The 21,167-nt window shown below is 35.3% G+C and overlaps 2 protein-coding genes across 2 annotated transcripts in view; one reads left to right on the top strand and one right to left on the bottom strand.

The window, feature by feature from the left end:
- The window catches only part of Vav (Vav guanine nucleotide exchange factor), a 64,022-nt gene extending 47,675 nt beyond the window's left edge, over window positions 1-16,347 (top strand). Inside the window, exons 4-15 of the mRNA XM_017616761.1 lie at window positions 9,927-10,026; window positions 10,234-10,401; window positions 10,461-10,664; window positions 10,791-10,910; window positions 10,990-11,106; window positions 11,170-11,555; window positions 11,638-11,770; window positions 11,910-12,022; window positions 12,305-12,436; window positions 12,503-12,655; window positions 12,743-12,911; window positions 14,984-16,347. Coding sequence (XP_017472250.1) covers window positions 9,927-10,026; window positions 10,234-10,401; window positions 10,461-10,664; window positions 10,791-10,910; window positions 10,990-11,106; window positions 11,170-11,555; window positions 11,638-11,770; window positions 11,910-12,022; window positions 12,305-12,436; window positions 12,503-12,655; window positions 12,743-12,911; window positions 14,984-15,043 — 1,855 coding nt within the window. The 3' untranslated portion in view covers window positions 15,044-16,347. The remainder of the gene's footprint in view (window positions 1-9,926; window positions 10,027-10,233; window positions 10,402-10,460; window positions 10,665-10,790; window positions 10,911-10,989; window positions 11,107-11,169; window positions 11,556-11,637; window positions 11,771-11,909; window positions 12,023-12,304; window positions 12,437-12,502; window positions 12,656-12,742; window positions 12,912-14,983) is intronic.
- On the bottom strand, window positions 3,266-5,450 carry LOC108363399 (uncharacterized). The gene is made up of 4 exons (XM_017616758.1): window positions 5,208-5,450; window positions 5,040-5,133; window positions 4,887-4,980; window positions 3,266-4,593 (listed from the first exon to the last, which is right to left on the bottom strand). Exons 1-4 carry the CDS (start codon window positions 5,248-5,250, stop codon window positions 3,652-3,654), a joined length of 1,173 nt encoding a protein of 390 aa, XP_017472247.1. The 5' UTR covers window positions 5,251-5,450; the 3' UTR covers window positions 3,266-3,651.
- Window positions 16,348-21,167: the final 4,820 nt, after the last annotated feature.

Raw genomic sequence — 21,167 nt, 5'->3', positions numbered from 1 at the left:
ATACTCGGAGCAACTTTCGACAGTCTGCTCTCCTTCTCTGCGCATACAACCGCAATTATCAACAAAGAATAGAGCCGAAACAAGGTTCTCACTGGATGAAGCTGCAGATGGCCTAAAACACAGCACTCTGGGCAGAGACCGGATGTCTTCTGCTGCGCAAATGTTCCCCATAAGAAAGCACAACACAATGCTCTGCAAGCAATTCAATTCAATTCAATTCAATTCAATTTATTAAGTCTAGTAGGGAGCCACAGACGTAGATACCTAAACAGAGGAGCCCTCTCCAAGGCATGCCAGAGGGCGTCTATACTAACTCACGGACGAAAACCAGAGGTTCATAAAGCAGCCTCTGGACCCGACAGCATATCAACAGGCCCCGAACGGGGGCCTTGAGACCGACTCCCTGTGAATGGCTCTCTGGGCACACAACCACCTGACGTGGATCTGTCTCGGGAGATTCGGACCACAATAGCCCAACTTCGCTCTGGCTACTGCAGCAGGTTGAACTCATACCTGAGCAGACTAGATGCAGATGTGCGCAATGAGTGCCCAGCATGCGGAGAGACACCCCATTACTTCAAACATCTCTTCCCATGCCCACAAACCCTACACAGCAACTCTTCTGTCCCTGTGGACCGACCCTATAGGAGATGCACGCTTCTTGCGTCTTCCGCTAGTTGAGCTTGACGACAACGACTAAGATACTGACCAATCTAGGCAGGGTTGTTGAAGCCGCTACAACAACGGCTTACACTTACATAGGTATATGTAGTTTGAGAGCCTATTCTAGTCCCAACATATGATTCAGGCAATGTTTAAATTAATACGAGGACGACTTGTATTTGTTAATTTAACAGTTTTATAATAGGCGTACACTCAAACATAAGAAAATACGGCATAAGTAAAGAATATCCACCGTTTCGATAGAGAAAAACGAGGAATGGGGTTTAATAGAGTTTTAAATGCTGAGCACACATACTATACAAATTTTATATTGCAGACATTTTTTCCAAAAAACGCATTATTAACATAGCTCATAAATATATTTTCTGAAATGTATATTTGATTTTCTTTTGTTTGATGTATCATATGAGGCATTTCATGTCACCGCGGTCACCATTCTTTAAAGTGCTGTATCTTGGAAACCTTTTAACGAAACTTAATGATAAAAAATGTATTTCTTTCGTCTTATTATGGGCTTTAATTGTACATTTTTTACATTAATGTGCAACGTATACAAAAAAATATGTAAACATTTTTCTTTTTGATTTTTTTATTATAGCATTTTAAAAAATTTTTATTTTTGTATAAAAACATTGTCTATAATAGGCGTGTTTTATTTGACGACAAAATTAAGCTATTAGCTTATTTTGTATGGAAGACTTTGCCAATATAGTTATGTTGGCCAAGTCTTCCATACAAAATAAGGTAATAGCTTAAATTTCGCGTCAAATAAAACACGCCTAATGTCAACTTTAAGTACCCAAATGGGCGTAATGGGCTACTTATGCGTATGGGTTCGTCTAACGCTCGAGCAATATGATAAATAGACATTGAAATTTTATGAAATTGTATATTTTTGAAAGAGCCTAGACAGAAAGGTGTTCTGTGCAAAAGGTGTTCAGCCCCTCTTCTTCGGCAACAAAGAAACGAGTATTCTACTTAGTGAGGGTTATAATCCCTAAGCGCGGCCGCATGCCGCCTACGCAGAAAGATGATTTCTGCAAAAGGTGTTCAGTCTCTCTTTTTTTGTCAAACACAGAAAGGAGAATTCTACTCCCTAAATTCTTTGCAAAAGGTGGTGTGCAATTTATGGCATATGTCTTATTGTCTGGATTATGTTATACACCCTCTGAAAAAGTATGAATGGCATAGTCGGATAAGCATTGAAAAGTTTATGAAAACAAATTTTATATAAAATTACTAGCGGTACCCCGGTGTGCTTCTCTACACCAAATATTGAAAAATCCTGGATTTTTTCTATATGGAATTTTTTATTTTTTTATTTTTTACTATATCGCAGTCATGTTTATACTTGACTTAATTTATCCGAAGAAAAAATAAACACAGCACATCATAGCAACAATTGGTCACTATGTTTTCGATTTTTCATATCTGCTCTTGTACTATATACGTGGTTCATGTGACAGACATAAACAGTCATATATCATGAACCGCTGGACCGAATTCGGACACACTTCACATAACACATCTGCATGATAGTCCGAATATATATATATATATATATATATATAATATTAAATTTGGTAGAATTCGTGCACTAATTTTTTTATTTAAGATGGGAGNATTCTCCATGAGTACGGAATTATTTCATGTCTCTATACCAATTTCCAGTAATCTACCACAAATATTTCAAGAGATATACCAGATGAAAATTTTTGTTAGTATGGATAGTGCTACGCCCCCTTTTCCGAATTCGGGGAAACTTAACACAAACCATCTGCATAATGGCCCGACTATGCCGTATAAATTTGGTTGAAATCTTGCACTTATTTTTTATATATAAGATGGGAGGTGCCACGCCCTCTTTTCCAATACCGCCCATTTTTCTCCATGAGTATGGAATTATTTGATATATCTCTATACCAATTTCCAGTACTCTACCACAAATATTTCAAGTGATATACAACATAAAAATTTTAGTTAGTATGGGAGGTGCCACACCCCCTTTTACGAATTAGGGCAAACTTCACATAAACCATCTGCATGATAGCGTGAATATGCCGTATAAATTTGGTTGAATTCGGTAAAGCCGTTCTCAATTTATAAGCTAATTCACAAATTTTTATATATAAAATAGAGGCGCCACGCCCCCTTTTCCGAATTCAAGCAAACTTCACATAAACTATCTGCATGATAGCCCGAATATGCCGCATAAATTTGGTTGAATTCGGTGAAGCCCTTCTCAAGTTATATGGTCACACCAAAAACGTTCACTTATTATCATATTTTAGTTAGTACGGGTGGTGTCACGCCCCCTTTTCCGAATTCGGGCAAACTTCGCATAAACCATCTGCATGATAGATCGAATATGCCACATAAAATATAAAATTGGTTGAATTCGGTGAACCCGTTCTCAAGTTATGAGGTCACACCAAAAACGTGCACTTATTTTTATATATAAGATTTGCACCGAGAACTTGGGTATAGACATACGCATATCAAACGAAAGGGAAATTAATTTTCTTTATACCAAAAGTACGACAACAGTGTCCTAATAAGGCTAGTTTCGAAGAAAAGGCAGTTTAAATGGAACTTTTTCATATATTTTTTATATAAACAAATTTTTATCAGAAATTAGAAACGCAAGGTACAAGAAATGCACACCAAAAGAAAGGTGTATTCATTTTTCTTAAAACTGTATATTAACTTTTACAAACGCTTTACTAGTTTTTGAGATATTACGGTTTTTCAACAGCAAATTTCGAAATTTGACCTTCGCCATCTCGCTTAGTTTTAATTTCTGCAAGTAAATTTGAGTTCCGTTATAATCAGCCCAAACAGCTCTATCGACTCCCATTTTTAGTTTTTTTCTAGCTACTTGTTTCGAAAATACTATTATATTCTTCAAACATTCCCTTTCTCAACAGCATAATCCATTGATGAATACTACTCGTTCTTCCTTTCTATTCACATTTTCTTTGACTGGTGTTCTTGTCGTATATCTTTGTTTAATTCCTCATTAGTTTCATCTGCTACGGCGGTGGTACATTGCATTTGTTCCGTATCGGTTGAGGATTCGTTCTCCTCATCAGCACTATCATTGTCATCCTCGCTTTTGAACAGTTGATTTACCAACGTACCACTTTGCATTGCTGCGCCCATTATAGGACTTATATTGATATTTGGATACTCTGCATTTACTATCTGTCCAAATACATTTAGAATTGCATCGAAACGTTTCTCCAGACGGCGATTAAAGCGTCGCTTATGTCGATAGTAACGATCTCTTTCACTAAGTTGCCGTTTTGTTACGCGACTTTGACAATTCCTAAGGCGGCTACCAGATGTGCTGGGCATTTGGTGCATATTTGTATCAATATAAGTTTGTTGTTGTACTTGCTCTGCAGTCTTCTCTGTATCGGTTTGTGGTTCCATTTTCATTTCCACAATTTGTTCACCTGCTACATGCAATCTTACTTGTTCCATACCTTCAGTTACACCATTGCAAGTGATAGGCTGTTCTACGAACATGGATTCTTGTGTATCATTGCTTACATCAGCGAAATAATTCAATGGCATGGCATTTTTCTTTGTATAAAAATCATGATCAGTATTTGGTTGCATCTTAAGCTCGATGGCGTCATTTGAGTTGTTCAAATCATCATTTGTATCGGTACTGAATGCGTCAAGACCATCTGCGGAGGAATTTGAACTATGATTGCCTTGTAAATCCTCACGTGCTGATGTCGGCAATGGTAGTCGTATAGTTATTGGTAGCGCATACGAATGCAAATTTGTGGTTTTGTGTGACATAAAGCGGTGTATTGGTTCGAAAAATTCCCATTCCTGCGTGATTTTTTCTATTTCTTCATCTTGGGATCCGTTCGGTATGATATCCAGACGATTTTGCTGCAGGAGAAGAATATACATACATATATATATATATATATATACAAGTAAAAAAGCACGTTTGTATGCTAATCAGAATAGTGTTAACACTAAGAATTCAGAATTCTTAATCCTAGGTACCTTGTATTGCTTNTAATTTCTGCAAGTAAATTTGAGTTCCGTTATAATCAGCCCAAACAGCTCTATCGACTCCCATTTTTAGTTTTTTTCTAGCTACTTGTTTCGAAAATACTATTATATTCTTCAAACNATAGCGTTAACACTAAGAATTCAGAATTCTTAATCCTAGGTACCTTGTATTGCTTGTATTTGTTAACCATATTCGACCATTGCTTTCGCACAAAAAACACATTGTAGTCATCCAACTTGGCCAAACTCACAATTTTCCTAGACATAATAAAAAAAGTTTATGTGCTATGTACAAACCTAGGTCAATCGCTACTTACTTCCAAGGCGCAACGCTAGCGGTTGGCATGTTCGTGAAAAGCCCATCATGACCGATGCGAGCTTCAACAAGTTGCCTCTTCTGATCAGTAGACCCTGCAAAAGTACATTTCGGAATTCGGGAAATTATAAGTTATGTACACTTTACAATTGGTGATTTTTCAGCTTACATTTTTTCGCCACTTTTCGTTTCGCATAGGAGTGTAATTCCATCGTCAACTAATGCAGCATTACATTCTTATTACATCTATAGTTGCAGTTTATCCAAACTTAATTGTTTATTGTTATAATTTTATTTTTGTATGATTTTCATGGAATCTGCGATGCACTTTTCTATCAAATGTGGAATTTCGAGAACTTAGCTGTCAGAATCGTTAGCAAAGATAATCCGCATGCATTTTTTTGACATTACGTTTTGGAGGCATATTTGCATAACAGGGTCGCTTCTGCTGGTAAAGAACGTAAAAACGCTCAGCTGGGATTGAGAACGTATATGGATACATATATAACGTCGTTAAATTGCAAAACCGCGTATCGTCGTTCTGCAAAATCGCGCAACTGACATTTGCTGCCAAAAATTCGATTTGCTCACACAAGCTCTTGGCTCAATCCTTATCCATTCGTCCTGAAATATACTAGCCATACTCTAGAAAATAATTAATGCAACCTCACTTACGCGGCTTTGCATTATCTTGATACGCGCTTTTGTACTTTAAATGACGATATGTTTGTACATACGGTCTCTGTTCATTTGTTTACTGAGATTAGCAGCGCCCCTGGTTTGTGTACGAGGTGCGATAGGAAGACACGCAGTCAGAAAACAGTTGTTGGCAGTNTCCAAGGCGCAACGCTAGCGGTTGGCATGTTCGTGAAAAGCCCATCATGACCGATGCGAGCTTCAACAAGTTGCCTCTTCTGATCAGTAGACCCTGCAAAAGTACATTTCGGAATTCGGGAAATTATAAATTATGTACACTTTACAATTGGTGATTTTTCAGCTCACATTTTTTCGCCACTTTTCGTTTCGCATAGGAGTGTAATTCCATCGTCAACTAATGCAGCATTACATTCTTATTACATCTATAGTTGCAGTTTATCCAAACTTAATTGTTTATTGTTATAATTTTATTTTTGTATGATTTTCATGGAATCTGCGATGCACTTTTCTATCAAATGTGGAATTTCGAGAACTTAGCTGTCAGAATCGTTAGCAAAGATAATCCGCATGCATTTTTTTGACATTACGTTTTGGAGGCATATTTGCATAACAGGGTCGCTTCTGCTGGTAAAGAACGTAAAAACGCTCAGCTGGGATTGAGAACGTATATGGATACATATATAACGTCGTTAAATTGCAAAACCGCGTATCGTCGTTCTGCAAAATCGCGCAACTGACATTTGCTGCCAAAAATTCGATTTGCTCACACAAGCTCTTGGCTCAATCCTTATCCATTCGTCCTGAAATATACTAGCCATACTCTAGAAAATAATTAATGCAACCTCACTTACGCGGCTTTGCATTATCTTGATACGCGCTTTTGTACTTTAAATGACGATATGTTTGTACATACGGTCTCTGTTCATTTGTTTACTGAGATTNTATACTCTTGGTCGTTGTAATCATGTCTGTTACACTTAAACTCGACGTCGCCGCGGCGACAATACCCAGAGGTTCCCGTGACAGTCGGGTCTACGTAACCGGAACGGCCCAGATTCATATCTGGCTCACTATCGCTACAGCATCATTCCCCAAAAACCCGTAGAGAAATTAGTATGCTGTTACAACAACGATATCCAGAAGAGTCATCTGTTATTCCAGCTCCGACTTTCCGCCTTTTACACGTACATATGTGCTCTGCGGTAACTGCATCCCTTTAGCCATCGAATCATCATGTGTGGATTTTTGTCCTCGTCGATAAGCCCAAAATGGTGCTTTCCACTAAAGCAAGATGTTTTAAACTTTTTCTTTTTATGCAACTATTTCCTGCCAAGAAATATTTTTTTTAACACACTTCATTTATTTTTTAAAATTATACTTCGTGTATAAATTCTACGTAGTATGTTTGTACCAGACAACAGCATGAGTTTACTCACTTCCATCTAAACAGTATGAACTCATTGCTGTGAACTCTATAAGGTTAGTGAGAAACACCGTACAAACAGTGAGATTTATAGTTAGTTTTGAAATCAATGTTTAGCTGCAGTGTACTCATTTGATTTCAAATATGGCATCGATGGCCAAATCAAGTCAAGCGAGTGAAAAATGCTGTGATGAAAAGCAAGTCGAGCAATCGAATGACACTCATTGACTTCAAACAATTAGTAGAAAATACGACAATTTTGAAAAAAATGGATATTGATGAAGTATTTTTATACCCGAGCGCACTTGTGCACAAGGGTATTATAACTTTGTTCACATAACGGTTGTTTGTAACAGGCAAAACGAATCGAGATAGATATAGACAAATGTATACATAAATGATCAGAATGAAAAGAGAAATCGATTAAGCGGTGACTGTCTGTCCGTCCGTCCGTCTGTGCACACGATAACTCGAGTAAAAATTGAGATATCTTAACGAAACTTGGTACGTGCACTTCTTTCTGCCGTAGGACGGTAGGACGTAGGATGGTATTGAAAATGGGCAAAATCGGACAATAACCACGCCTACCTCCCATATAACGGTAATTTTCAGAAATACGAAAACTGCGATATTTTAGTAACTACTGAAGAATATTCACTCAAAATTGATATTTACAATAAGTTTTAGACGAGAAATAAGAATATTATAAATGTTTGGAAAATGGGCGTAACCACGCCCACTTATGGTTCCAAACTTGGCACAATTGGTGGCCTTGACATAACCTACGAAATGGCCGAAAATTTTTAAAATCGGACAATAACCACGCCCGGTAATTTAGAGAAATACGAAATCTTCGATAAATCGGTAAATATTGAAGCTAGTGTATTCAAAATTGATGCTTGCAACAATTCTTTACCAAGAAATACGTTTATGATAAAATTTTGGAAAATGGGCGTGGCACCGCCCACTTATGATCATATATATATATCTCGGTAACCGTTCTACCAATTTGTACCAAACTCGGTGTGGTTATTGTACTTGCCACATAGAAGCAAAAGAAAGAAAGAAAGAAGAAAATTATTGAAATCGAACTAAAATTACGGCCGCTTTTCATATAACGGTAAATTTCAGAAATGCTTGAAATTTCAATATTTNTATTTAATACTTGCGCCGGGTATTTAATGTTCGGCTCCGCCCGAACTTAGACTTTCTTACTTGTTTTAAATATATTAGTTTTACTAAATTATTTAGTTATGCACCTGACGTACATTTATATAACTAGTCTACAAAAGAAATGCAATGTTACCTCAGAAGACATCGGCTTTATAAGGGATTTGAAAAATAAGTTGCTTTATTATTTAAAAACAGTTGCTGTTGAAAACTAACAGATTTGCACAAAATTGTGCTTTTTTATACCCGCCAGCAAAAGAGCTCAAGAACTTTACCGAATCTGAGCAAAGGTACACAAAAGTGAAATGTTTACAAATTATGAGAACGTTAACTGAGAATTCTGACAGTACAACGGAACCACAAATTGCGGATACACCTTTGTTACCTTCAGACAACTTTGAGCTGTTTTCAGGTCTTCTTAAACAACCTACCTTTGTTAGCAGAACTGATAAAGCTATTGCAGAGCTGCGGCGATATGAAAATATTGAGGTATATTTTCATACGGACTTCGATATAATTAATTGGTGGGAGGTACACAAATGCGAAATGCCGCTGCTGCATAAACGCAGTCGTAGAGTAATAGCCACTCCTTCAACTAGCGCATCGTCAGAAAGAGTTTTTTCTTCTGCTGGAAATGTTATTTCTGGCAAAAGATGCCACCTTTTGTCAAAGAAACTTCTTCAAATTTTCATCCAAATATTGCGCTTTTTATTTACACACTTTAGAAAAAAGTTCAGTACGCAGTTTTTTAGCCCACTCAATTTTAGTATAACAAAGTGCAAGTTTGAGGTAGCTAGGACTTACCATAGATTTATAGGAATTTAATCATTAACCGTTCCGGTGATTACGATTAAGTAATTTTAATCGTCAATCGCTATTAACATTTTAATCGTTAATTTTTAATCCTTAGGGAGGGAAAAAACTTCTAATAGCCATTAGCTTCAAGTATTTCGCAAAATTTGAATGCAACATTTTGCCTGTTTAAAGCAAAGTAAAACTCCATACGAATCAGCGGGATTCGATCTTTACTCAAATATTTCGTACTATTTTGGCCTTATCAGAACTTCGGTGCTTTTATGCACTTAGAAAATTTTGCTTTCATTAAATAAAAAGTGGACTTAGCAACTTTTCACTCTAAGCTAGCGATATACGACAATACGAGCTAATTAAAACCTCCCGCTAAATTAATTTGCAGTGTTTTACAGTAGTTTAGCTTAATTTATTGAACCAATTTGGGATAATTTGTTTTCTCATAGAGCTTATCACAAAAAAAAAAACACTTATTTACTGATTTATTTTGGAACGAATTTCCGGCATCCCTAGTCACGGAACGAAATTCGTTTCAAAATAAATCATGTTACCACCCTGTCGGAAAAATCAACCAACACCAACACACTTATTTACTATTTGTTTTTGCTAAAAAAGAATTAGCTGTTAATTTTGTATATAAAAATGTTCAGTTAAATTATTATTTTTTTTAAATTTAGAAACTTAAGTGTATATTTATGAATTAAGCATTAGTTTTGGTTATAGTTTTAATTTTTGTTTTTGTTTTTTCTTGTGGTTTTTACAAAATTGGATTGGTGCCTTTAATTTTCTTGGTTTGACGCTAAAATTTGACGAATTGATGAACTACAGCACCACCGACAATAATGCATGCCACAATGATCATATCAATACCAAAGAGGAGGAAGTCTATCAAGACTTGTGTGCCTTACAAAGGAACAGTAGAAGTCAGGTATACATTTTACGTTGCTTTTACGTTTACTTGATTATTATTTAGTTTTCAAAATTCATAATTCATACATATAAATACATACATTCTATTTTTTTATAACTTTTACTATGTTGCATGATTTTTGTGCATTGCCTGCATGAATTTGTAGAAAAATGTAAGAAAAACTCTGAATTTCCTAATATACTTTTCTAAATCGCACTTATGTAGATCTCTTCGGCGACCAGTTTTGAGCAACGCGACTATGTCATACGTGAACTGATCGATACCGAATCGAATTATTTGGATGTGCTTAATGCGTTAAAGACGAAATTTATGGCGCCACTTGAACGTTACCTGAATCCAGAGGAAATCAAACAAATATTTCCGCGCATACGCGTTAGTTACAATATTTTATTTTCCTATATTTTTAATTTTTTTAATTTTTGGAATTACAGGAACTCGCTGATATACACACAAGGTTCCTCGAAAAACTACGTGAATCTCTTTTGCCAAATACCAAACTGAAAATGAGTCAGGTGTTTTTGGAATTTCGCGAACCATTCCTGCTCTATGGAGATTACTGTTCGTGTCTGTTGGGTGCCATAGATGTGCTTGCTGATGTATGCAAGAAGAACCAGATTATCGAACAGCTTGTACAGGTCAGTTTTGTGTTTCAGTAAAAGTTAATGGTAATGTTTCCTTAAACTGAAAAAGGCCATAAAAACTGTCAATAAACTTTAAAAATTTGTATAAATTTCTTTGAATTGAATATTTTTATTTTCTAGCAATGCGAACGAGAATATAATGTGGGCAAATTGCAACTGCGTGATATTTTATCCGTACCTATGCAGCGAATTCTAAAATACCATTTACTGTTAGATAAGCTAGTCAAAGAAACCTCACCGGTACGTAAATTTAACAGTTTAAAAGTTATTACTTTTACTGTAGGAGCAGCTTACCAACTTTATAATCTCATGTTTATAGGTGCACGAGGATTATCGGGCGTTGGAGCGTGCCAAAGAAGCAATGATCGATGTGTCACAATATATTAACGAAGTAAAACGTGATTCGGACCACTTAGTAATTATACAGAAAGTTAAAGTAAGTGCGTATGCGATAATCGTGAAGATCACATTTCTATTTGTTTAAATTCCCGCGCTACAGGACAGCATAATCGACCTGCATCTGCTACCAAATGGCAGTAATGATCTGCTACAATATGGTCGCCTGCTACTGGATGGTGAATTACATATAAAAGCGCATGAAGATCAGAAGACGAAGTTACGTTACGCATTCGTTTTCGATAAAATATTGATTTTAGTGAAGCCGCTTCATACTAAAATGGGCGATATGCAGTATACATACCGTGACTCGCACTACCTCTCCGATTATCGGGTGGAACAAAGTCATACGCGGCGAACCTTAGGGCGGGATACACGCTTCAAGTGCCAATTGCTGTTGGCGCGTAAGTCTGCCAAAACCGCTTTCACGCTTTATTTGAAATCGGAACCCGAGCGGGATAAGTGGCGCAAAGCGCTCACTGAAGCAATGTAAGTTGGGTGTATATTTATATATGTTTTAGGTAAATTTCTTAGTTTTGTTTTATTTTATGTTTTTTTTTTGGTGCTAAAGGGAAAACTTAGACCCACCTGGTTGTCGCAATACTGATCATAAAATGGAAATTTATACATTTGATGCACCTACAACATGCAGGCATTGTTCGAAATTTTTAAAAGGGCGCATACATCAGGGTTACCGCTGCAAGGTTTGCGAAATTGCCGTGCATAAAGGTTGCATATCGTCGACGGGTCGTTGCAAACAAAATCCGCTTAGTATNGCCTACAACATGCAGGCATTGTTCGAAATTTTTAAAAGGGCGCATACATCAGGGTTACCGCTGCAAGGTTTGCGAAATTGCCGTGCACAAAGGTTGCATATCGTCGACGGGTCGTTGCAAACAAAATCCGCTTAGTATTCCGCCACCAGTCTGCGATCGGCAACTTTCAGAGTTTAATTGGTAAGCAATTGTTAAAAATGCATTCATTCATTTAAGCACTGGAGGTGTGAAGTGGCTTATGCCACTATCAAAATAAACGGCTCACATATGTGCATATGTATGNTTCCGCCACCAGTCTGCGATCGGCAACTTTCAGAGTTTAATTGGTAAGCAATTGTTAAAAATGCAGTCATTCATTTACGCACTAGAGGTGTGAAGTGGCTTATGCCACTATCAAAATAAACGGCTCACATATGTGCATATGTATGTATGTATATTCAATATATTTTGACTCTTTTTCAGGTTTGTGGGCACAATGGATCGTGATACGGCTGCTTCCCGTCTTGAAAATCGTCGTGTAGGTACTTATTTGCTGCGCGTGCGCCCTCAAGGTGCATCCAATCCACACGAGACTATGTATGCGCTGAGTTTGAAGTGAGTGTTGCTAAATTACAAAAATTTCGATTCATTTTCAACATATTTCCAATTCTAACCTTTCAGAACCGATGATCATGTTATTAAACATATGAAAATCAATCAAGAGCCCGATGGCGATACAGTACTCTACTGCCTTTCATCGAGACGTCATTTTAAAACTATTGTCGAACTAGTTTCGTACTATGAACGCAACGATTTGGGCGAAAATTTTGCAGGGTGAGTGGATCAACATTTTATACCACACATAATGAAAAAAGTCTGGATCCATATCGTATACATACTACCTTCTCTATCTCGTTTTAGTCTTAATCAATCGCTGCAGTGGCCCTTCCGCGAAGTAATAGCTACTGCCATTTATGATTTTGAGCCCAAAGGCAGCAATCAATTGCAGCTTAAGACTGGCTGTCAAGTGCTGGTCATTGGCAAAGATGGTGATAGTAAAGGTTGGTGGCGTGGAAAAATTGGTGATACGGTAAGTGTTTACACTAATTTTTATCTTAATACAATAGAGTGGGAAAAATTTGTTGAATATTTTATATGCAATTTTTTAATTGCACAATAGAAAATGGTCAGACTTACTGATATGTACATGTAGATGTACAAACAAATTAACGTTAGCTTATTCAGGAATTTGTAAATGTTTTGGTATACATTTTGTTGCAATAATAGTAAGAGTAAGGGTATAAGTAACTTAACCTTACTTCTTAGGCGATGATTTGAAGTGTTTATTTTTCATAAATTTTTATTATCTTAATTTTGTAAGTATATTGGTTTAATTAGCCTGTACATATGAGCTAAAAGCCCTTCCAAAAGGCCTTGTTGAGAGTCAAAAGGCCTTCCACTCTGCATTCCTTTCTCTTTTCTTTTGTGTAAGGATTGACAAAAATTGAAGGCCTCCTCATAATGCTTCTTCCTTAATTCATAAAACTCATACTTTTTAAGGTATTTATTCAAGTTTCATATTAGACATGTTTTTTTTTATATATAGTATGTTTTTTAAGCAAGGTTCTGAAAATAACTTAGAATTTAAGGGTTTGAGAAAATCTTGATAAAGCTTGTAAAAAAGGAATGAAGGCAATAATGACACCACCAAATGTTTTCTTAAATATGTACAGTTCTTATAGGAAATGAATCTAAACGTGCAAAGTAAGCCAAGAGTTTAGTTGTTCAATAGGAGGAATTCAGTGCTTGCTAATTAGCAGGAAGTACCATCTACATTCGCTCTGTGAACGAGACATGAAGTCAGTCCATTTTGCAGAAGTAGAATAGTATAAGAAAAAATATTACTGCAATTTTTTCTCAAAGATCAATCATCTCAGGTTTTACTGCGTTGTTCTCTACGCAGATGTAATGTAAACATACGTTTTGATAATGCTTTTTAGTTCTCAGCTAATATGAATGCACTACGCTCAGTTTATGCCAATCTAAAGACCAGCGTAAGCATGCCTTACCGTTTCTATTTCTAGGGCACCTCAATTATAAGCTTATTTCCAGCAGCATCCCTCTGTTGCGTTCTATTGCGTTTTTCGCCACATTCATTCTTCTTTCCTCTATCGGTTCATACGCAGATAACTGCTCTAATAAAAGCTACTGTAGCCGAAATTGAAAAGCTGTGCGAACTGGTAAACACCTACCGCTTTTAACTATACGTAATCTAAAATTTTTTTGCCAATTGTTACGGCCAATTTTTTCCTACATTTCAAACGTGGACCGAATAGTCGCTGAAATTTATGATATAAAGTGTCCTAGCTGCAATTTTAAAAAGCCTCCGGAAAACAAACGGGCGTTTTATTTTCCCTAAAGTAAGTATAAATATTTGATCATAATTTTATTTATGTGGTGATACGTAGAAATAGAAACTGCACTATTCTCCGTGAAAATAAAAAAAAAAAGCGAAAAATCTGGAGTATAACACAATACAACTTTTTAATCTACATACATACATACATTAAAGATCTTTCATAGGAAAGATCAGTACTTAGACTTAAAGCAATTTACCATTGAAAGCAAATCAATTAAATATAAAACTTATACCCTTTATCGTTAAAATTCGTATCAAAAGGTTTTTTGAAACGACATTACGAAATTTGAGCGTATTTTAAGGAATTTGGCTGACGAGAGCGTGAATTTGCCAGAAACCCCAAAAAACAGAAGCAATAGCATATACTTAGCCTCAAACCTGTTTTGTGTCGAAATCACAGGTTTTCATAGAACAGTCGACGTACTTTGAGTACCGATAAGTGAAAAATTTTTGGTGCCAGAGAAGGTTTAAGGAACTTAATTTTCATCTGTAACGTACTAAGCGGAAATTTATAAAAAAATTTGTCGCAATCATTTAAGGTATAATAAGCAATTTATTATTTATAAATAAAAAAAAGAGTGATGCCCTTTATAGTTTGACTTATTTAGGCAACAAAACATTAACTTAAGCACTAGCAAAGGAAAACTCCAATGACAAAATAAGCTACTACTAATGTCTTCGAAACTCGTCACTCCCCATATTACTTTACACAATTTAGCTTAACTCTTATAAATGCCTTTTAGGTCGGCTACTTTCCCAAAGAGTACGTTCATGAGCATCCGCCGATTAGCGATGAACTTTGATATTACAATTATGTAATTTATGTTGCGAACTCACTGGACCAACATTCAATTGCATCGGATATTTCAAGTTTAGTGGATGATGATCTGGAGAGTAATGCCAGAGCTAGAGCGCTAGCGCCAACAGCTGAGCAAGAGTCGCTCTTCTCTGGCGAAGATTCTTAAGTGAATAAGAAAGAGGAGGGAAAAATACGAATTTGCGGCTGTAAATGGAGCGCCTCAAATAAAAAACGCAAATACAAATGAATCAATTGAAATTGCGTGTGTAACAAACCCACTAAGAATAGCATAATAACCTTAATAATTGTGCCAATAGCTTTTTTATACAATTTTAATTGCTTATTTTATATGTATTTATGTACGTAATATTGTATATTGTATTTATGTATGTATTTAGATATGTTTTAACAAATATTTGTTAAACGTTTTATCAATTGCATTATTATGTAGTTTTAGGATGGTACCTAAGCATGCTTTTAATTTAGATTTAAGTGTCAAATGTGTGTGACTATATGTTCAACTAGTTTATATGACTTAGGTTTTTATATAATTTTAACTAGTTTTATAAAAAATATACATATGGACATATGTAAATGTATTTAAAATATGTATGCAAAAAAGTTACAAGCGAATGTTTAGAAGTATAACAAATTATGCATGTCAAAGGGCCAGTTATTACTACATATAAGCCGTATGCAACAAGAAAATAAGCTTTAAAATGTTACATAACTTTATATATATGTATGTATATGTAGGCAACGATTTATTAAATATGTAGTTATAAATATATACTACATATAACTTACAGTGTGCGCAGTGTAAATGCGCACTAAGAAAATTCGAAACTTATGTGGAATATATACAAAATAGTACATGGATAATATTCCCAAAGGTATTAATGCAAAGCAACCGCAACATTTATTTTTTAACCAATATTGGTATGGCAATTTCCAATTATGCGCAACTAGGGCAGGTTTCCCCTGTTCAAAAATGCATCAATGCAAATTGATGGAAATTTCCAACTTGTGCAACCACGGTTAAATCCCGAATAGGAACTTAGTTGCGCTATTGGAAATCCATCTTCATACACTGTAGTTTGATGCCTTATACGTTTAGGAATACGTCCGTAAACATTTCAAAAAGCTTTTAATATTGAAATTGTTATGTAAAAGTGCACAACATATAATACACTATTTTAATGGCTGTGCACTACCCTATATAACCGAAGATCTATTTACAAACAAAATAATTACATAAGCATATACGCTATGTATAAAATATATACATACTTATTCAGTGGAAAAGCACATACATACATAAATATTCATTTTTTAAGGCCAATATGCAGCTCTCAAGAAAACGGTCAAAAAAAAATTGTCATTATTTCGTGTGTGTGTCCAAGGAATTTTGACATTTTTTGATACTTCACAGCCTGTTGCCTCACTCTTTCCTCAAGAAATAATGGAACGGGCATATATTTCTGTTGCAAACATGGTTTCCCATGTGCTCTTTACTTGTGCTTACTTTACAAAACCGTAGTAGAAAGCGTAGCAAATTACTTAAGAACTGCATACTGTCTTAAAGAAATTTGCCACAAGAAAATTTCTTAGCCATTTCTTGTACGTCATTTTATATGGAGTTTTTGCTTTTCTTGAGAACTGCATACTGGCCTTTAACAGACATAGAGGACAACAAATACATACTAAATATTTGATAAACGAATATTTTTAAAATACAAACTAAATGCATATAACCGATTCAAATCTGAAAGAGCAAACAGTGTAGTGTATAGAAAACATATTGAAGTTTAATGAATTTTGAATCAAAACATATATCTAAGTGTATTAATGCAAAATTGAGCCTGACCTAAGAGTGCAACTCGCAAAATTTAGACAGCAGGGAAATATTTAAATCACATTTGAAACATACATTTACATATACATACAAATTATCAAACATATACAAATTTATAATATACATATTTTAAAACCAATAACAGTGGCACTTGATATGTATGTATAAGTGCAATATAAATATGTTCTACTTAAACCGAGTCTATGATACAAAAATTTAATGACCCGTAGTTATAGACTAATGTCGAATTTCCACCAGGCATTGAAATTGCACAAAATGTATGCCAATTGAAATATGCTATGTGGAAACAGACATAACGACTATTTATATGAACGTAATGACCAGGTTATTTTTTAATGCTCAACACTGTAATTACAAATTTTGTTTTTTAATGCCTAGTGGAAATTCGGCATAAGTAAGAATCAAAATTATCCAAAATCGATTAGACCGGTACGCTTAGATTTTGAAGAGCTGCCTTGTGTCATAAGTATGACCAGTTAGTAATAGATTTTTTTTTTTTTTGCAGGAGACCCTATAGTCTCTAAAAGTCAGGTTGCTCCCCCAGGTATGTTGTATTCAAAGTATGGCGACTGCAACTCCAGATTAATTCCAACGTTGCTCCACAAATACACCTTGGTAATACCGTATTGGCCAATACTGCATGTACAAGCTTCTGCTATGCTTGACTTGAGTGTTGTGTCGACAAAATTTCTACAAGCTTGTGCTCTGCTTTCTTCTCGACACTTACACTAGGCGACACATGAAAGTGTACACGTTGTTCTAATATAATATTCACAACTATTTTTGTGAACAATTTCTTGCCTTAATTATTTATGAAAATATAGCTCATTCCATAATATAAACCATATAAATCAAAGTTTCACACTTTATATAAAGTTCACATAAGGTCAAAAGATTTTCAACAAATTGTTTTTAATTTTTTATTCAGATTTTCTAGAGTATGCAGTTTTTGGCTCTGGTTTGCCTGCGTACGAACTGCATGCGTAATCGATGAAGTATTTCCAATCATTTTAATGTCGTAGAAGTGTTCGTTGAAGTTCCGCAAAAAAAAAATCAAATCTAAAGAAACTGGTTTACTGGTTTTTTTTTTCATCCAGCATTTTAAGAATTTCATTACCAAAAACTGCATCTTTTTAGATTGTAGGCCGCTTACAAATATTAAGCATTTTAGGTTATCACTGCTGCATTTATCTAGCAGAAATTTTTCACACTGTCGATTAACTCTTGCTATGTAGAATGTGTAGTCTTCCAAACCATTTTTTACTGTTTGAAAGCATTTATAACGAGTGCCGAAGAGCGATTGTTTTTCTCCAAACATGGATGTTAGCTTACTTACTGTGGCGTTGAAATCAATTTCGTTTGGTTTGGCCGGCAATATTATATGTGCATACTGCTGGTAAACTGCGGAACTGAGCTTACGTAGCAAAAGCCTAGTTTTATCTGAGTTGTTTAGCATCTTCTTCGAATATGTGTTGATACCTTGTATACCAAGTTTCGAACGTATTGCCTTCTTCAGGTGCATGCACAAATTTTTTAATTTGTTTTGATAGAATGTCCATCAGCTGCTCTCGGTTGAAACCATTGTGTGAGGGGGCTGCTGCAATAACTGGGCGATTCATGTTAAATTGAGAAACTATGTTCTGAAGAAGCTCTTATGTAGCTTTTTGCAGGGACCGAACATAACAGTTATTGATGAAAACTGTCACGGAAAAATTCACTATGAAGGAAATGTTCTAGAACTAAGTGATACATACCAATCGATTTCTTTTTTCAGCGAGACTCAAATTTGAAAATAAATTTTTATTTGCAATTTTTATGCAAAATTAAAAAAAATAACATTCCTTTTGATTTTTTTTTTATTATAAATCCAAAATAACAACTATTTTCGATTATTATATTATATGTCTTAGATAATAGTTATTGAAGGCTTTTATTTATAAAAGTCATCAATAAAAATCAGTCAGTGACTTTTACTTTTAAAAGTCATCAATATAAATCAGTCACCGACTTTTATTTTTTAAATCATTGGTGTAAAAGTCATTAACATTTTTCGCAGCTAAAAAGGTGTTGGGAAACAAAAGTTTACAACAACTTATTGAAATGACTTTTATAAGTGAGATTTAAAAAATAAAAGTCAGTGACTGATTTTTATTTATGACTTTTAGGAATAAAAGTTTTCGATAACTGTTATCTAAGTCATATAATTTAAAAATTAAAAATAACTGTCATTTGCCGATTATTTATATAAAAATCAAAAATAATTGTTATTTTCGATTTATAAAATAAAAGTCCGAAATAACGGCTATTTAAAGAGTAATTAAATAAAAGTCAAAAATAATAGTTAAAGAGCGACTTTTTTAATAAAAGTTGTAACTGTTACTGTCTCTAGCTTTTTGCGTTTCACTTTATTGCACCAGCAGACGGGTTAAGACTTGTATTCGCCATGATATATGTACTTGTCTGATCTTTTCACTCTCGGCGCCAATTTATGTTGTGACCGTATCACGCATTTATTTATTTAGTTCAGATAATATAAATTAGGTACAATAAAAAAGGGACTTAAACTACGTTAAACAATTATTAATAAAAAGCGTTGCAAGTTCACGAGCGTGTGCTGCGGCTGCTTTTCAACTTTCTACTCGACGTTAGTTCGAACAGCTGTCAAAATAATGCAACGAGTGTTGCTACTCGATTGGTTTTAGATATTTAAATATTTGGCGGCCTATGAGCAATGGCAAACACACTGAACGATTTTTGTATATTGATTTATATATCGCTTAATATGTTAATTACAAACGTATTGTTGTTATGATTATTAAAACGCACAATTTACAAAACATGAATGCTGATTTAATACGAACGTTGAGGTTTGGTGATTTTTATAAGTTGTTTGTTAAATGTGTGGCTTGAAGGTATTGATATTAAAGCTGACGAATGTGATGAATGTTAAAACTTTACTTTAAGAACTTTGATGAATGTTGGACGAACGTTGGACGAATGTATGTATAAATTATGATGCAGGGGAGTGTTTCCAAATTGGATTTATCGCGCGATTGTCGGCTGCTGTTCAAATTGCTTCTGATTTTTCGGTGCACGCAAATATCTTCCATACGCAGCAAACAAATGACAGCTAGTGATGAGCAGGATAATGGTGCATGAATTGTTAACTACAGGAAAGCTGGATCTTAAATTATTAAAGAAGCGACAGCATGTAGTCATCAGTTTGACCACAACGGCATCTTGGATATTCGGTTTGGAGCGAGAGTAGCTCAGAAATTCTGAGTAACACTGATGTTAGATTTGATTTTTAATCTGCTTTAAGGCTTAAAAAGACTGATTATATCTTAAATGCAAGAGTTGATTAGTTTGAGTAGGACGGTAATGAGTGCTATGGGTCTGAAATTATGGTAGTCATTAAGATTGCAGTTTTTTTGGGGAATGGGGACAATTTTGATGATTCTCCAGTGATCTGGTATTTGGTTGGATAGAAAAATGTCATTGAGAGAGGTTTTTAGGTTAGCAAGGGTAACGTCCGGGAGAGCCTTGAGCATTTTTTAGGTGATCATATCGCGTCCAGCGGCTGAATCCTTTTTTTCCAAAGCTGATTTGATGTCGTCAAAAGAGAGCGAAAGGTTGGAATTGATTTCCACAGATTGGTAAATCTCAAAGCAATTTTGGTTTTTTTAAGTTTTTTCCAGGTGATCGTTCCACCACGCATTTGGTGTTCTGTTTTCATTGGGTATATATCTAGCATTGTTAATTTCTTGTTTGATTTTGTCTTCAAGGTCAGTGATAGACGCCTCACATTCCAAGGTTTTTAAAGAGTTAAAAAGTTTATTTTTAGCAACAAAGGTACTGTTTCAATCGGTAATGTTCATCAGTTCGATGATTACTTTGAATTGGCGGCTGCCCCCTATTCTCGTAGCATCAACTTGTGACTTGCACACAATGCCAGAGTTGGAAAAGCAAAGATCGAGGACCGACCCACCATTTGTAGAAGTTGGATAGTAGGATATGCTGAGCCTAGATGCTTTCCTCTGTGCGAATCCTTGCCGTCGCTCCAGATCGGGGCCCTGGCATTAAAGTCGCCAAGTACAAAAACATTTTCGTGTTGCTCAAGGAATTTAAAATTCTGATGAGTTCTATATTGAAGTCATGAATGCTAATGTTGGGGGGAAAGTATGAGTTGCAAATGGTAATGTTGTTGGTCAGATTCGTGGTTTTTATAACTAAGATATTGAAATATATCAGG

The sequence above is a fragment of the Rhagoletis zephyria genome, unplaced genomic scaffold (assembly GCF_001687245.7).
Source record: "Rhagoletis zephyria isolate East Lansing unplaced genomic scaffold, Rhagoletis_zephyria_1.1 Rzeph_scaffold_01267, whole genome shotgun sequence".
In the NCBI taxonomy this organism is placed as follows: domain Eukaryota; kingdom Metazoa; phylum Arthropoda; class Insecta; order Diptera; family Tephritidae; genus Rhagoletis; species Rhagoletis zephyria.
Note: the sequence above shows the minus strand (reverse complement) of the source record. Positions and strands in the feature narration are given on the sequence as shown.

Bases quoted from the DNA above. Each gene is read 5' to 3' on its own strand.
- LOC108363399 (XM_017616758.1), bottom strand. From the start codon at position 5,250: ATGGAATTACACTCCTATGCGAAACGAAAAGTGGCGAAAAAAT. The intron at 4,981-5,039 runs GTAAGTAGCGAT...TATTATGTCTAG, and splicing joins GCTAGCGTTGCGCCTTGGAA to GAAAATTGTGAGTTTGGCCA. The intron at 4,594-4,886 runs GTACCTAGGATT...CTTCTCCTGCAG, and splicing joins ACAAATACAAGCAATACAAG to CAAAATCGTCTGGATATCAT.